The sequence below is a fragment of the Pongo abelii genome, chromosome 9, assembly GCF_028885655.2.
Source record: "Pongo abelii isolate AG06213 chromosome 9, NHGRI_mPonAbe1-v2.0_pri, whole genome shotgun sequence".
NCBI classification, from domain to species: domain Eukaryota; kingdom Metazoa; phylum Chordata; class Mammalia; order Primates; family Hominidae; genus Pongo; species Pongo abelii.
The window spans coordinates 111,285,313-111,303,005 of NC_071994.2; the positions used below are offsets into that span (position 1 = coordinate 111,285,313).

The window sequence follows — 17,693 nt, forward strand, 5'->3', positions numbered from 1 at the left end:
GGGGGAATTCTAGGTAGAAGGGGGAATTCTAGGTAGAAGAGATAGCATTGGTAAAAGGTACAGGGACAAGAAAGATCACCAAGTATAAGGTGAACAGCAACTATAGTTTGTACAAAGGGTCCATGCTGGGAAGTGGTAAGAGATGAGATGGAGAGGTCGAGAGTGACTAGATGACAAATGTATACATATATGTCACCCTGAGAAATTTCAATTTTATCCTTTGGGCAAAGGGGAGTTGCTGAAAGTTTTTAGGCAGGAAAGCAACATATTCAGATTTGTATTTTAGGGGAAAAAAAGTCACTCAGCCAGCAGATATGAGGTGAACTGAAACAACAGAGACTAAAAGAAGGGAGACTACAAGACACTATTGATATAACTTAGATGAAAAATGACAAATACTTGAACTAAGAAGGAGAGGAAAATGTGTTTTAAGAGTGACTACCAGGTTTTTCACATGAGTAAACAGATGGTTGGGACAATGGCTAAAATAGGGAACATGGGAAGGTAATTTGCAAACTTTAAAGCCTTGTTTCAAGTGTGGTCCAGTACCAGCAGCACTGGCATTGCTTAGAAGCTGTTAGAAATGAGGAATTTCAGGTGCTGTACCAGACCTATTAATTCAGTACCTGCATTTAACAAAATCCCCAAGTAGTTCATATACACACTAAACTACAAGAAGAACTGCTCTAAAGTCTCATACAATTATACGGGGCATTCATTAAACACTTGAAAGCTGTTGGGAAAAATAGGGACTATACTTAATTTAGGGAAGCTGCAAAGAACAAACCAAGGACTACTGGGCAAAAGCTAACAGATTCAACAAAGGAGACAATTTTTTCAGAACCAAAGCTGTTCAGTAACAGTTGACTGCATTATGACATCTGTTACTAGCAAATGTAGGGTGATCACTTGTTTTAAAATGGTTTACGTATTCAGAAAGAAAACATTTAGGTGTTGCTGCAAACAAATGAACATACAAACATAAAGTTGACATTAATGAACTTAAAAATGGTACCTATACAAGGCTTGTTTCTTAGTCCCTGAGCCTTCTGAGATTTTGGAGGGACGGGGAATTGAGGGATACTTCTATTGCATACAGGTGCTGTCAAAGGCATATGAAGAACCTAGAAGAGAAAAAGCCATTAATTACACTAAGCTTGAAAAGCATCACCGCACCATTTTCAGTTCATAAACCTTACCTGCCGAGGAGGAGTAGAAAAGTTATTTCCATTCTGTCCAACCACAGATACTGGGATCATCCCTACCATTCCTTGGAGTACAGGCTGGACTGGAGAGGCAATTATTATGGCAGATCCTAAAAAAACAATTCTTGTTAAAATAAGATTTTCTCTCAAATGTTTTGGCACAAAAAAAACAAATATTTGGCACAAATTAATTATTGCTTTGAAATAAATTCTATGAACAATCCCTCTTCCTTACGATCCACTCTCCAAAAACAAAACAAAACAAAACAAAAGAAACCGAAACAGTTTTAGGAAAAACAGCAAGGCTAACAAATTAAGAAAAAGTCAATCCAAATATTAAGGTGGTCTTAATGTTATTCAGTCAGTGAACCATGCTGATTAAGCATAAGACTCTACAGCCAAGACATCATATTACAATCATATCTGGATTCCTCTGGAAATAATGAAACTAGTTAGAAAATGAGTGGTGAATGTTTCAAGTCTGAACCTTATACCAGAAAATTAGAACCCCAACTGAATATTTATAGCCAGGGCTACACTCGTAATCCCAACCTATTACATATCTCAATGGTATTGATCAAAGGGGGGTAAGGTAAGCACGTAACTGGACAAAACTATGGAGCGAAAATTACAATGTCTACATGGTCCTTAGAAGTCAACAACATAGTTTGTGGCTACTGTAATTTAGTCCTGTCCATAAACAAACTTTTGCCTAATACACTACTGTCAGGTTGATCCCCTCATTTTCATGCAACCCACTACGGTCTCTCTGTCTATGCTGGTGCTGCTTCTTTTTATAACTTATAGATTTTATAAGTTATAAAAACTTCCTTGCTTTAACTCCAAATCCTACCTTCATCCTTTAAGCTTTAGCTCAAGCCCCACATTCTCTACTAATTCTGACCTCTCCTTTATGTAATTTGTAACAGCATGTAAAACAGACCCATTAGGTTTAATACTAATTGTTGATATTTAATGAGATTTTATTGTATGTCTATAATGTAACAAAAAGGGAAAGGAGGGAAGCTTGGGAACCAACACATAAGGAAATGTAAATAAATGTGCCATGAGCACTATCTCTGAGGAACATACAATAAAAAATTATCAGTATGATAGGCGTATCAATCACTAACTACATATAACACAGCAGGCAATAAATGCCATAAGAGCCCCTATGAAAAAAGGATTTTTTTTTTTTTTTTTTGAGACAGAGTCTTACTCTGTTGCCGAGGCTAAAGTGCAGTGGTGCGATCTTGGCTCACTGCAACCTCTGCCTCCCAGCTTCAAGTGATTCTTCTGTCTCAGCCTCCCAAGTAGCTGGGATTACAGGTGCCCACCACCATGCCAATTTTTGTATTTTTAGTAGATACGGGGTTTCACCATGTTGGCCAGGCTGGTCTCGAACTCCTGACCTCGGGTGATCTGTCTACCTCGGCCTCCCAAAGTGCTGGGATTACAGGCATGAGCCACTGAGCCCAGCCATAAACAAAGGATTTTAAAGACAGAGATCAATTCTAGAAGGTGAAAGGCAGTGAAAAATTAGAAAGGATTTTATAAAGGAAGAAATTCAAGTTTTTGGTTTTTTTTTTGAGACGGAGTCTCGCTCTTGTTGCCCAGGCTGAAGTGCAATGGCATGATCTTGGCTCACTGAAACCTCTGTCTCCTGAGTTCACCTGGGTTCAAGAGATTCTCCTGCCTCAGCCTCCCAAGTAGCTGGAATTACAGGCGCCTGCCACCATGCCTGGCTCATTTTTTTGTATTTTTAGTAGAAATGGGGTTTCACCATGTTGGCGAGGCTGGTCTCAAACTCCTGACCTCAGGTGATCGGCCCACCTCGGCCTGCCAAAGTGCTGGGATTACAGGTGTGAGCCACCACAACTGGCCAAAATTCAAGTTTTTCTTGAAAATTTCTCCAAATAGATGATAAATTCCCTGAAGACCATGACTATAAGAGCTATTTTTAAAAACTCCCCCACAACATTGGGTTTTATACAACTATGTGATGAATTAGTCTGTCTTTTCTGTTTCTTGTAACTTACTAGCACATAGATTGAGAAGTATCTGTGAAAAGAAAAAAGAAAAAATAAAAACCACTAAAGCCCATAGCTTACTAGCAGATTAAGAAAAAAAAAAAAGGCTTTAATTAGCTAGCATAAAGAAGCAGCGTAATCACAAATTTCAGAATCTTCTCATACCATCTACCCATGAGTTATTACTTCCCAGTCAATAACATCACATACAAAAGAAATTAGATCCCAACCCAGAGAAACAAATTTCAATTATGTTATTAACGTTACCTTGTGAAAAGTTTGGTGACACAGCTTGGTTGACAGCAAATACACTGTTTGACCTTGGTGGTGTCTGTAACTGAGGTGGTAGAGGTTGAGCAGTCATAGGTGCAGAATTTCCAGGCAACACCACTACATTAGACTGACTTACAGATGTTCCTAACGCTGATGGATCAGTCACACAGGTAGCTATCAGAATGTTATTTGAATTGCCAAAAGCTGTGCTTGTGGCTGGCATCAACTGTATATATCCTCCATCCTTGGAAACACATGGTGTAACATTAGCTGAAAAAGCAATGCCATCTTCATTCTGAGTGTTGTTTACTGCAGAGTCTTCAGATTTGAATGCTAAAAGACTCTGTTCCATTGAGGCTGAATCCCCTACTTCAGCATATAAAACAGCACCTACAGTTTCTTCTGAAGACAGGCATTTAACTAGTTCTGCATTTTTAGCAGGTGATTTAGTAGGAGAAGACAAGATTATAGTTGGCAGGTTTTCTCCATTAATACTAGAAACAGCACTGGTAAGTTCAGTATCTGAGGAAACAAATGGATCATCACTAATGATAACTTTGAGAGAGACGATATTTGATGTATCTATCTCTGCTGAGTTGTTGCTAGAAGGTTTATCATCAGTATTTTGGGACTCAGGGTGAGAATCTCCCACTGAAGAACACACAGATTCTGGAGGAAGAGAGTGACTGTTTTCTACAGGAGTGCTTTCTGGGGGTGTCAGTGCAACTTTCTCACAGTTATCATTTCCACCTAAAGAGAGAAAAATAGTATTCTCTTCTTTTACAGAAGATGAAGGCTCCTGTGAATTCTCAGACTTCGATGGCTGAGCTTCATTTTCTGTATGATTTAACTCAACAGAGGTTGAATCATTAGATGGTTGTTTAGTAGAAGACAGCGAATCTCCAAGATGAATTTCTACTTGTCCGGATACATTTAAATGTGAACTTTCAACAGACATAGGTAGTATTTCACTTTGAAGACAAGAATTATCTTGGCAATTTGATAGCTGTGACATAACTGGTTCTAACACATTAATTTCTATTTTACTCTTGTGAATTTCACTAGAATCTGGTGACTTGGAACCATGAAAATTAATTTTAAGTTTTACTGTATCATTAGAATTTTCACAAAATTGACTTTTTTTAGATGGCTTTCCAGTTAATGAAGTATCTTGGGATAAAAGTTGAGAACTTTTCCCAGAGAGAATTAAGTTTTCATTGTTAGCTTCACAACCAAGTGCAACAAATGAAGTTATTGGTATATCAGGCTGATCAGGCTGTAATTGAGATTCATTCGGTACATTTGAAGACAAAGAGTTCTTTTCAATCTCTATAGCCATTTCAGTTTCAGTGGACATCTGATTGGTGTATAATTCAGCACAATGTGGATTACATTCAGCATTAGAATTCCCTCTTTGGTTAAAGTCATTCAAATTAGGCACGGACTCAAAGGTAATGTCAATGTCACATTTCTGTTCAGTGGGTACAGCTGTTTTAAAGGCCTTTTTCTGTATGCTGGCACTTATTTGGGAAAAATTTTCCTGGTCTTCTTGTCTAAGCACATCATGGTTGTTGCTATTCTTCAAAGCATTTAATGGGTCATCATTCTGATAGGATGTACAAAATGGGGGCTGACCAGACTGACCATCTGCAAAGTATCAGGCAGGCAGACAGATATGGTAAATATGTTCAGCTTCTGAGGTAGTCATCTTTGCCATAAAACTTATTTTGCCAAGGAAATAACTCATCTTTGCATACCAGTAAGTGGAAGTCTGATACGCTGTGTTTCCCATTTACTGAGTATCAAAAAATTTACAGGTACTTTCTAGTTACTGATGACTTTTTACACAAGTGTCAATTTGTTTTCCAAGCTTGGAAGACACATGATACAAAGAAGGAAAAAGTAAAGAGGTTTAATATTTCAATAGGTAAAAAACATACTGGCTCCAAAAATGAAGTTTATTTTGAAACACTAACTTTTCAACTTCTAACATTTCTTCTGACCTTAATTTATCTACTGCCTCGGCCTCCCAAAGTGCTGGGATCACAGGCATGAGCCACCACACCCAACTTATCTGACATATTCTTAAAGGTGAGATGGGGCCAAGTACATTTTGCATGATTGACACTTGATCTCATTGTGTACTGTTTAACATTAAACACATATTTACTGAAGACCAACCATACTTGGTTACTGGGATACAAAGATGAATGATCCAATCTCTAATCTTGGAGAGGTTAGTCAAGGAACCAACTACAGAACAGAAAGTCATAAGAAAGCATGGTAAAAACTGTAACAGCATAGGAACAAAAGGTACCATGAGAAAGCATTATAAAAGAGGCACTGTATGAGAAGATCTTAAAAAAAAAAAAAAAAAAGAGTATGATGAGTAAGGAAAGAGTATTTCCTTTTTTTTTTTCTTGAGACAGAGTCTTGCTCTGTCGCCCAGGCCCAGGCTGGAGTGCAGTGGTGCAATTCTCAGCTCACTGCAGCCTCTGCCTCCCGGGTTCATGTGATTCTCCTGCCTCAGCCTCTTGAGTAGCTGGGATCACAGGCGCGCACCACCACACCTGGCTAACTTTTGTATTTTTAGTAGAGACGGGGTTTCACCATGTTGGCTAGGCTGGTCCTGAACTCCTGACCTCAAGTGATCGGCCCTCCCTGGCCTCCCAAAGTGCTAGGATTACAGGCATAAGCCACTGTGCCCGGCCTGGAAAAAGTGTTTCAGAAAACAACAACACAGCACTCACAATTTAGGACAGAAAACATTAACTTGAATCAGTATGAAAAATATTTTTTAAAAACCAGAAAATTTATGTCAACTAGCATATACAGCAGTCTCCCACTATCTGTAGTTTTGCTTTCTGTGGTTTCAGTTACCTACAGTCAACCAGTCTAAAAACAGGTGAGTACAGTACAATAAGATATTTTGAGGAAGACTACATTCATATAACTTTTATTACAGTATATTGTTATAACTGTCCTATTTTATTATTAGCTATTGTTAATTTCTTACTGTGCCTAACTTTAAATTAAACTTTACCATAGGTATGCCTGAAAAGGAAAAAACAGTAAATACTATATAGGCTTTGGTACCACCCAATTTCAGGCACCCACTGGGGGGCTTGGAATATATCCCCCACAGATAAGGGGGGACTACTCTAATTCTGTTAAATGTGACACTTGCTGTTGAGTACAGAGCATATCTGAATCCCTACTGTGGGGAAACCAGTGGAAATTGTACAGAGGCCACATAAATTCAGGATAAGTAGTTTCTCAGTGAAGTAGGAAGACTTTCTCAGAAAACAGAATTTCAAGTTTCACTTTGTACAGGGAAGAACTTAAGTGAAACACAATCTTCTACACATAATATATACTGCAAAAAACACAACCCACTATAATTCAGCCTAAGAAGAAATGGAGAATTGGACTTGATTGTTGGCAGAGGAATTAAAGGAGGCACATAGTCTGAGATTCTCCAAGGACAGGATGTGAATGAACATTGGAAGCCATCGGATTTTTTACTGGTGGGAGCAGGTGATAACATTTAAAAACAGGTGCACAAAAAACATGTGCCTTAATAAAAATAAATGTTACAGACTTTTGAGCAACTGAACAACATTAATACTAAATTGCACACGTCAAGAATTGACTGAATTATAAAGGAATGAGGTTGAGTGTGGTGGCTCACGCCTGTAATGCTACCTCTGCTTCCCAAAGTGTTGAGAGGATCGTTTGAGGCTGCATGCAGTGAGCTATGATTGTGCCACTGCACTCCAGCCTGGATGACAAGAGGGAGACCTTGTCTCAAAAAACAAACACACACTAACAAAAAAAGCTTATAGTAAAAGAATGAATACTCTAAATTTTCTTTTTAATCAAACTATCGAAGATTTATAATTGTTTTTAACAGAGAGAAAAATACAAAAGTGACCTGTAACAATCTGAACAACTTCTACTTCCAAATTAATATTTTCTGCCTTTGAATTTTGAGACTAATATTAAGATTTGGATTGATGATATTAACAAAATCAAATTCTTACCAGATTCTTCTGTTTCAAAAGAACCTTTAACTGCTAGATTAGTTTCATCTGCTAAGACTATACTGGGATTGGATTCCATAGGTTGACTGGAAATACTTTGTGATATATTTTTATTATTCTTTGTTTTACCTGTTAAAAAGGGAATATGGAAATAATTAAATGACCAAAACAAAAAATAAACATCAATGAATACAGCTTGTGGGTGATTAAGCAAATGTTAAACTTCGATTTAGGGTTTTATGGATGTTTAAAAAATGTTGCTTTTAATATCATTTACAAGTACAAAGATTTTCCCACCAGACAGGTGTTTCTTAAAGTTTAGCCCAGTAATTTGCATTTTCTAACGAGTTCTCAGATAATGCTGAGATTGTTGGTTTGGGGGACTATACTTTGAGAACTACTGCACTAAATCATAAGATTGAGGACAATGGCCAGTTTCTTGTATTCCCTTTGTACGATTCAATTGTGTTTAGTACATTTGTATAGTGGTAGACATCAACACATTCCCTGATGACTGGCAAAAATGCCACAAAAAATAAAAAACAAAACTACTCTCCACTTTAATAGCTAAAGTTTCTCAGGTAAAAACAAAACAACAAAAACTCCTTTAACATATCCATATAATGTTTGATGAAATGAAAACAAGAACTTTTTTAGATACTCTGGGGAATGTTGATTCACTCTGGTTAAGTTACCAAAGAAATTGTAGAAGCCTTTTTTTTCTGTCTTGAAATAAATAATCTCCTTACCATAGTCAAAGAGATCAAAGAGTGCCTGAAATGCTGGGTCTGATTCTGTCTGTTCCAATATGTCCTGTATAGCTTCTTCAGACATGTGAATTTCACTCTGCAAGAAAGGAGTGGCGTGAAGGCATGATTCTAACTGAATTTATATATATTTACATATTATATATACATATAAGACAGGGTCTCACTCTTTTGCCTAGGCTGGAGTGTAGTGGTACAGTGGTATAGTCACTGTAGCTCACTATAACCTGAAATTCCTGGGCTCAACTGATGCTCCTGCCTCAGCCTCTTGAGTAGGTGGGACTAAAGGTGCACCACTATGCCCAGCTTATTTTTTTATTATTATTATTATTATTTTTGATAGAGATGGGGTTGCTACCTTGCCCAGCGTAGTCCAGAACTCTTGGGCTCAAGTGATCTTCTTGCCTCAGCCTCCCAGAGCACTGGGATTATAGACGTGGGCCACTGTACTCAGCTTGAATAATATGATTTAATACCAGCAAAATAATTAGCAGACACTTGACTATTTCTGACTTTTTATGTAGTAGCATTCCCCCACTCCAAGAAAATTTCCAATGATATGCTCATTTAAAACAAATTAAAACGAAACTAGACAGAAGGTGTTTCCTAATCCTACTTCTTAGAGGTAAGAACTTTGGTGAATATATTCCTAAACATTAAAATGATATGAAATGAATATACGTACATAAATGGAAATAAAATCATACTATAAAGTTCCTTTTTTTTTTTTTTGAGACAGGGTGTCACTCTGTCACCCAAGCTGGAGTGGAATGCAGTGGCGCAACCACAGTTCACTGCAGCCTTGACCTCCTGAGCTCAGGTGATCCTCTCACCTCAGCCTTCTGAGTAGCTGAAACTACACGTGTGCCACCACACCCAGCTAGTATTTTTGGTAGAGATGGGGTTTTGCCATGTTGCCCAGGCTGGTCTTGAACTCCTGGGCTCATGTGATCCACCCACCTCGGCCTCCTAAACTGCTGGGACTACAGGCATGAGTTACTGTGCCTGGCCCATACTATAAAGTTCTATAATCTACTTTCTTTACATTACTCTACTGTAGACTGCTTTATAGGTCCTTCAATATAAATCTATTTTATCCCTTTTATCTGTCTGCTCTGGGTTCTTCATGTAAAATGCTTTCCTTAAATGCTGCCAATCCTTATCTATTCAGCTTTAAAAGTAACATGTCAAAACCTACCTCAAAAGCCCTGTACCAATGGCGGAGGTGAGCTTGTCAACTACAAGCTAAGCTATGGAATAATGTTGTAGAACCGTTTGTATTTTTAGTTCTTTTGAGTTAGATTTCTTGCAGGGAGGGCTCATGACTGACAACAGTGTTTCTGGGGGAGCATGAGAAATAGGGAGTAGATACAGTTTAACTCCTTCCTTAATTTTGCACCTTATTATCCTGTTTGTAGCCTCAGCTTTCAGAGGGACTTTCAGACGTCCTCGTGCTACTTCTTGAGCCTTTTGGTATTTCTGTGTTACAAAATTCCCTATACTGTCTTAAAAACTGTTATTTAAATCTTAATTCTTTTCTTTTTAGTTCTGAAACGGAGTCTCATTCTGTCGCCTATGCTGGAGTGCAGTGGCGCGATCTCACCTCACTGCAACCTCCGCCTCCCGGGTTCAAGTGATTCTCCTGCCTCAGCCTTCTGAGTAGCTGGGATTATAGGTGCATGCTACCACACCTAGCTAATTTTTGGTAGACATGGGGTTTCACCACGTGGGCAAGGCTGGTCTCCAACCCCTGAACTCAGGTGATCCACCTGCCTCAGCCTCCCAAACTGCTGGGATTACAGGTGTGAGCCACCGCACCCAACTAAATCTTAATTCTTAACTTTCTACAAATACAGTATTATGAACAACCAAGAACAGTAGGTTGTGTCTTTACTTTCTTACAATCCTTCACAGTATTTAACAGAGTACCCTGATTATGGTAAGCACCTGATGTATTTGTAAAGAAACAATAAGCAAAAAGTTGGAGAATACAAAAACTTAGAACAGAGCATACATATTTGTTTTTTGGTTTTGAGACAGTGTCTTGCTCCGTTGCCCAGGCTGGAGTGTAGTGGTGAAATCACAGCTCACAGCAGCCTTGAGCACCCAGGCTCAAGTGATCCTCCCATTTCAGCCTCCCGAGTAGTTGGGACAACAGGTACATGCAATAACACCTGGCTAATTAAAAAAAATTTTTCTTTGTATAGATGAGGTCTCATTATGTTGTCCAGGCTGGTCTTGAACCTCTGGGCTCAAGCAGTCCTCCTGCCTTGGCCTCTCAAAGTGCTGGGATTAAAGGTATAAGCCACTGTGCCTGGCCCATATTTATTAAATGGTAAGATAAGAGAGGTTTCTGAAAGAAGTACTGGTAGAACTGACATAGAGAAACACAATTCAAGGGCTCAATGGCTTTACTCAGAATTCAGTTGAAAGAAAACCTGTTCTAATACACTCACATGGGCATGCCAATAAAAATATTTCTATTGTCCAATGGTCCAAGTAAAAAGATGTCCTAAAATCACAATCGCAGCTGCTCTTCAAAAAGGGTACTTGGGTCAGGTGAGATAGCTCACGCCTGTAATCCCAGCACTTTGGGAGGCCGAGTTAGGCAGATCACTTGAGGCCAGGAGTTCAAGACCATTCTGGCCAACATGGTGAAACGTAGTCTCTACTAAAAATACAAAAATTAGCCAGGCGTGGAGGTGCATGCCTATAATCCCAGCTACTTGTGAGGCTGAGGCAGGAGAATCGTTTGAACTCAGGAGGCGGAGGTTGCAGTGAGCCAAGATCGTGCCACTGCACTCCAGCCTGGGCAACACAGCGAGACGCCATCTCAAAAAACAAAACCAAACAAAAACCAAAAACTAGCTGAGCATGGTGGCATGTGCCTGTAGTCCCAGCTACTCAGAAGGCTGAGGTGGGAGTATCACTTGAGCTGGGGGAGATCAAGGCTGCTGTGAGCTGTGATTGAGCCACTGCACTCAAGCCTGGGCAACAAAGCGAGACCCTGTCTCAAAAAAAAAAAGTATATTAAAGGATAGCTGCACATGAACAAATCTTAAAACATAGACTGTTATATTCCTCCCTTACTAACTCACTCTCTTTTGTATTTACTACCAATAGCAACAGTGACCATTGTCCCCATCTTTCTTCTCTTAGTATTAAGCCTCACAGGCAAATTGTCATTTGGTTAGCAATCTTTCTTTTTAAAAAGGTCTTGCTCATTTTATTGGCCGGGCATGGTGGCTCACGCCTGTAATCCCAGCACTTTGGGAGGCCGAGGCGGGCAGATCACGAGGTCAGGAGAGGGAGACCATCCTGGCTAACACGGTGAAACCCCGTCTCTACTAAAAATACAAAAAAATTAGCTGGGCATGGTGGTGGGCGCCTGTAGTCCCAGCTACTCGGGAGGCTGAGGCAGGAGAACGGCATGAACCCGGGAGGCAGAGCTTGCAGTGAGCTGACATTGTACCACTGCACTCCAGCCTGGGCGACAGAGTGAGACTCCATCTCAAAAAAAAAAAAAAAAATTCTTGTTCATTTTATTTAGTTAACTATTACTTGGATTCATTACGTGTCTTTTTTTCTTATTTTTTTGAGACAGGGTCTTGCTCTGTCACCCAGGCTGGAGAGCAGTGGTGCAATCTCTGCTCACTGCAACCTCTGCCTCCCAGATTCAAGGATTCTCCTGCTTCAGCCACCCGAGCTGCTGGGATAACAAGCACGTGTCATGATGCCCATATAATTTTTGTATTTTTGGTAGAGACGGGATTTCACCATGTTGGCCAAGCTGGTCTCGAATTCCTGGCCTTAAGTGATCCGCCCTCCTTGGCCTGCCAAAGTGCTGAGATTACAGGCATTGAGCCACCGTGCCTGGCCCCATTACATATCTTTATTGTATCATTTCATTGTTTCTCTAAATTATTACACAATTTGTAGCAGTGCAGAAGAAATGTAATTTATATAAACACTGTATTACTGTTTATTACACACAAATATACCCGCTAATAAATTTTTAAGTATTGAATACTTAGGAATCCATGACTGTGGATGCAATATAGATTCTATTTTAAGTCATCATCCGATGTGTTTTTCAGGAACAGACTGCATTCAATGAATGAAGACAAATTTTATCTTACTATTGTAAATCATTTTATCTAATTAGATAGCAAATCATAACATCTTATGTTGGCAATGGTTTTGAAATGAAACCAAAATACCATCAATCTTAAGTATAAGTAACACACACACACACATGCACACCCCAACCACCCATACCGGAAGTCCTAGGAATTCATCAATTGAAGTCTCTGGCTCCGTAGGGTTGTTATCTGTTTGCTTAGGTACTTGGGCAATATTGTTATCACTGTTAATAAAGAAAGAAAAATCTTTATTATAGTTATGCAATTAGGCAAAAACAATTAGGCATTTTAAACATATATAGCTTACCTAGTTAAAAATTTATTTATGTTTTCTGCTAGCTTTTCTTGAAGGGATTTGTTGCTTAGTATTTTTTCTCGTGCATTTTCAATAACCATTTGCTGGAAAAGAAAGCCACTGTTAGCAAAAGGACAATAAAGAGTATTCTGCTATTCAGTATTTATTAGAAAAGAACAAATCGGTAAGAGCTGGATAGTTTTAATAAACCTAAATGGAAACTCAGAAGTTGTGGTGGCTCCCTCCATATTAATACCTGAATACAACACTTTATAATTTGCAAATGTTTTCACAGATCTTTCATCAATTCTTTCTTATACAGTTCCACACTCATCATCAAACCCCAGTAAATACCCTATTTTTATAGAGTGTCGCTCTGTAGCCCAGCCTGGAGTGCAGTGGCGCAATCTCAGTTCACTGCAACCTCCACCTCGCGGTTCAAGCAATTCTTGTGCCTTAGCCTCTTGAATAGTAGCTGGGATTACGGGCGTGCACCATCACAACCAGCTGATTTTTGTATTTTTAGTAGAGATAGTTGGCCAGGCTGGTCTTGAATTCCTGGCCTCAATAGATCCGCTGGCTTTGGCCTCTCAAAGTGCTGGGATTACAGGTACAAGCCACTACTCGCCGGCCAGTTTTTTTTTTGAGACAGGGTCTCACTCTTTCACCCAGGCTTGAGTGTAGTGGTATGATCATGGCTCACTGCAGCCTTGACCTCCCAGGCTCAAGCAATCCTCCCATCTCAGCCTCCCAAGCAGCTAGGACTACAGGCACGTGCTACCACACCTAGCTAATTTTTGTATTTTTTGTAGAGAGGGGGTTTTACCATGTTGCCCAGGTTGGTCTTGAATTCCTGAGCTCAAGCAATCTGCCCGCCTCAGCTTCCCAAAGTGCTGGGATTACAGGCGTTTGCCATAGCACCTGGCCAGTATTTTATTAAATGATCCAAAAACAACAATGTATTTACAGATATCTATAAACTTACTCCTGTTTCTTTATTTGATACATACATACATACATACATTTGTGCATATATCTGTATTTTTAAACTCAGGAATATTTTAAGTTGCAAAGTTTGGCAGAGTCACTTACTTTTTCTACTGCAAAAGCGTTTGGATCTTGGAAATTCCGTATTGTTGAATGAGGGCCAGACAAAGTGGTACTTTTTCTCTGAGATTCACTGAAACACATTTTAAAAGCTTTTCTTTTAACCACTATGTTTAACAGTTTTAAAGATAAATACATATACAGACATAAACTTTAAGATCACCATAGCAGAACAGATACAGTTGTCCCCGTATCTGCAGGGGGCTGGTTTCAGGACCCCCAAGGATATCAAAATCCACATGTACTCAAGTCCTACAGTCTGCACTAGGAAGCCCATGTATTCAAAAAGTCAGCACACTGCATATAGGTAGGTTTTACTACCAAATTTTCAATCTGTGTTCGGTTGAAAAAAACTTGAGTATAAATGAACCCATGCAGTTCAAACCCATGTTATTCAATGTCAACTATATTTTCTCTATTTGTGGTAGGAACAAAGGGAAGTACAAAAAGTATTAGTAGTCTTGAATTCAAAAAAAATGAGTTTGAAGTCTAGCTTTACCACTTACTACCTATGTGGTCTGAAGCACAGCAAGCTCTGACTCTCTAACCTACTTTATAATGACCAACTGCATTATTGGGTTTACTAAAGAATGGAATGAAATAAAGTATATATAAAGACTTTAAAAAGTCAAGGTTCCTATAAATATTAAATATTAATATTGCTCTCTTATGGCTGGGCATGGTGGCTCACATCTGTAATCCCAGCAATTTTGGAGGCCAAGGTGGGAAGATCACTTGAAGCCAGGAGTTTCAGACCAGCCTGGGCAACAAAGTGAGACCCCCATCTCTACAAAAAATAAAAAAATTAGCTGGGTGTGGTGGCATGTGCCTGTGGTGCTGGCTACTGAGGAGGCTAAGGTGGGAGGATCTTCTGAGCCCACAAGTTCGAGGCTGCAGTGAGTTATGATCGCACCACTATATTCCAGCCTGGGCAAGACAGCAAGGCCCTAACTCTAAAAATAAAAAAATGGATATTGCTGTTTGTTATTTTATATGGTGAAGTGAGAAAGGCTCCAATAAAGGAGGCTGAGGTCAGTCTTGAATGAAAGACAACCAAAAGTAAAAACTCTAACAAAAATACCCAGGGCTTGGCAGCTAAGAAACTCAAATAAACATTTTAAAACTATTATCTCTTTTTAAAAATATTCTTCAAACAAAGACACACAGGGTAAGTAAGACAGAAAAACACTTTTCTCAAAGATTATGCCTGGAAAAATTCCATCAATTGATCTTAGGACTTTAAATGTGTGTGGAGCATAGAACATAACAGTATTATTTACATTCAGTTAAAAAACACGGATTTCAAAAAATCTCGGATAACATCATTTGTAAGATATACCATTATTTTATATACCATTACAGAATAAACATATTTCCCATGAAACAGTGATATGCCATTAATTGAGAGATGCAACCCAATTTCAGGCAGGTTAGAATGTGAAGAAAGATAATGTGTTTTGGAATAGTTCTAATACAGATCAGAACATAATCTGGTCTTATTAGTTTATTCACAACGTAAGTATCCTGATGTAATTCTTTTTTTTTTTTTTTAATGGATACGGGTAACTTGTCTCTTTTAAAAAGCATTTACCTTTTGCGTCTACCGGGAGACATTAAACTGGCATGTGCTTTCTTTTCCTGAGCACCAGGAATGACATTTAAAGCTTCTCCAGCTGTATTTCAAGAAAACATAACAGTAAGCCAAAGAAACTGAATAGTTTTCTAAACTTGTAATGGGATAAAAAGCATTAGTGATTATTATTTTATATTAAATTCAATTAACATGTACTGAGTGCCTACCATGTGTAAAGCATGGTAAAAGATATTAAGATTAATAAAATATAGTCTTTATGCCTTAAGGTTTTACAATAAAATCCAAAGTACAATATAGTCTCAACAAAAAATAATACAGCAGAATGGAAAAAGTCTAAGAAGTATAAACTAAGCGTTCTGGGTGTAGAAAAGGATTTGGAAAAGGTGAAAATGAGGGAGATCTTGATGGCAACAAATTTTAGCTGCACAGAAAGATAATTGGTTTGTGAACTGAGAGTGCTAACTCCTGAATTCTAATCCCAACTCTGTTATTACCTAGCTTCTTATCCCTTACTACCATGTGTTTTGAAAAGTTTCAAGTATGCAACAAATAAGATATACCACACACTCTCTAAGGATATTCCTAACTCTAAGGTTCAGCCAGGCATATGTAGGATTTCTAACATGTAAAGATAGAGAAGTGGAAAGGCATTCGTCATTCCAGGAGGACAGACTGACATCAACAAAGGCAAGGAGGTAGAAAATATAATGTACATTCCATTTAAAATCAAATACAACAGCATCTTTTTCTCTTAATGCCAAAAATTGAGAATTAGAGAGTTCAAGGTAGACTTCAATTAGCGTAGAAATAGGAAGAACCCTAGATTAAAATGTCTTAAAGATTTTATATGCTTATAGCAAATCTAGAAGTCTGTTCCACTTTTAGTCTCTCTCATCTTTTTTTTTGGGGGGCCATAATTTTACACTATGAGTATAAAGACATTAGTATATTATCTCATTCATACGATTTGATTAACAACAAAATTTAAGAGAACAAAACGTAAACTTACTGGTTACAGTATCTTGTGACTGTGAATGGTTGACCACTACAAAATATGACCTCGATGGATCTGAAATTTGGCCACTTGGTCGAGTAACCTGTGTACCTGTGGAAGGAGGAGTGGTAAACTGTCCTGAAAGGTAAGGTAAAGTGAGCAACTCTGCACTGGCTGGAGCTGTTTGAGATGCAAGCTTTCTCTGCCGTTTGATTTCTGCAATTCCAGTTCTCGTTCGGGCTGAAACATATAAGCATTTAAAAAACAAATTCAACGTCAGGGTAGTTTGGGAATTGTAAGAAGTCAATATGATGCATCCTATTATATAACAACATGTTACATCAACAGATTGAAGAATGACCCCTAAATATATCAACTAAATTTATGCGACTTTCAGAAGAAACTAAAATGAATACAATCAAGCTTTATAAATCCAAGATTATATTTGTTCTGCAGAAATTCATATCGATAATACCATGAATTAAGAAACCTAAACTTATGAAATGAGAATTAAAACATTCTACATGAGTCAATGTGAAATGTAGGGAGTATTTACAAAATATTTTAATGATAAATGAAAATATTAATTAACATAACTGTACTTAGAAAAATGGTAGTTTGGCCAGGTGCGGTGGCTCACGCCTGTAATCCCAGCACTTCGGGAGGCTGAGGCAGGTGGACCACAGGGTCAGGAGATTGAGACCATCCTGGCTAACATGGCAAAACCCCATCTCTACTAAAAATACAAAAAAAGTTAGCTGGGTGTGGTGGCACACGCCTGTAGTCCCAGCTACTTGGGAGTCTGAGGCAGGAGAATCGCTTGAACCCAGGAGGTGGAGGTTGCAGTGAGCTGAGATCGTGCCACTGCACTTCAGCCTGGGCGACAGAGCGAGACACTGTCTCAAAAAAAAAAGAAAAACAGAAAAACAGTAGTTTAAGCAAAATATATACTCAGCACATGTGTACAATGAATTAAAATGTTCATCTGATAGTTTAAGTTTGAAGTAATTGTGAACATTGTTTAAAGTTGGATACCAACCTCTCTGACTGCCAGCAAACCTTGGGGAACTTTGCATGCTCCTAACAAAGAAAACAAAGTAGTTATCCATCAAAAAATGTTTGTCACTGACATCCACTATGATTTAGTTACAGTCAGACCTGAAGTTAGTTATGAGGTAAAAGGCAAAAAATCTCTCTCAGACAAAAAAGACAAACACATTTTTGGGGTAAGCAACTCTGATTT

The 17,693-nt window shown here is 38.5% G+C and overlaps 1 protein-coding gene across 4 annotated transcripts in view; it reads right to left on the bottom strand.

Annotated features, from left to right (window-relative positions):
- LOC100449317 (protein NPAT) overlaps positions 1 to 17,693 on the bottom strand; it is a 61,586-nt gene that overhangs the window by 11,763 nt on the left and 32,130 nt on the right. For all 4 annotated transcript variants that reach the window (XM_054524999.2, XM_009247021.4, XM_054524997.2 and 1 more), the window contains 11 exons: positions 17,490 to 17,530; positions 16,466 to 16,690; positions 15,454 to 15,535; positions 13,848 to 13,935; positions 12,768 to 12,859; positions 12,597 to 12,684; positions 8,301 to 8,397; positions 7,552 to 7,680; positions 3,503 to 5,155; positions 1,200 to 1,315; positions 1,016 to 1,124 (listed from right to left, as the gene is read on the bottom strand). In XM_054524999.2, coding sequence (XP_054380974.1) covers positions 1,016 to 1,124; positions 1,200 to 1,315; positions 3,503 to 5,155; positions 7,552 to 7,680; positions 8,301 to 8,397; positions 12,597 to 12,684; positions 12,768 to 12,859; positions 13,848 to 13,935; positions 15,454 to 15,535; positions 16,466 to 16,690; positions 17,490 to 17,530 — 2,720 coding nt within the window. The remainder of the gene's footprint in view (positions 1 to 1,015; positions 1,125 to 1,199; positions 1,316 to 3,502; positions 5,156 to 7,551; positions 7,681 to 8,300; positions 8,398 to 12,596; positions 12,685 to 12,767; positions 12,860 to 13,847; positions 13,936 to 15,453; positions 15,536 to 16,465; positions 16,691 to 17,489; positions 17,531 to 17,693) is intronic.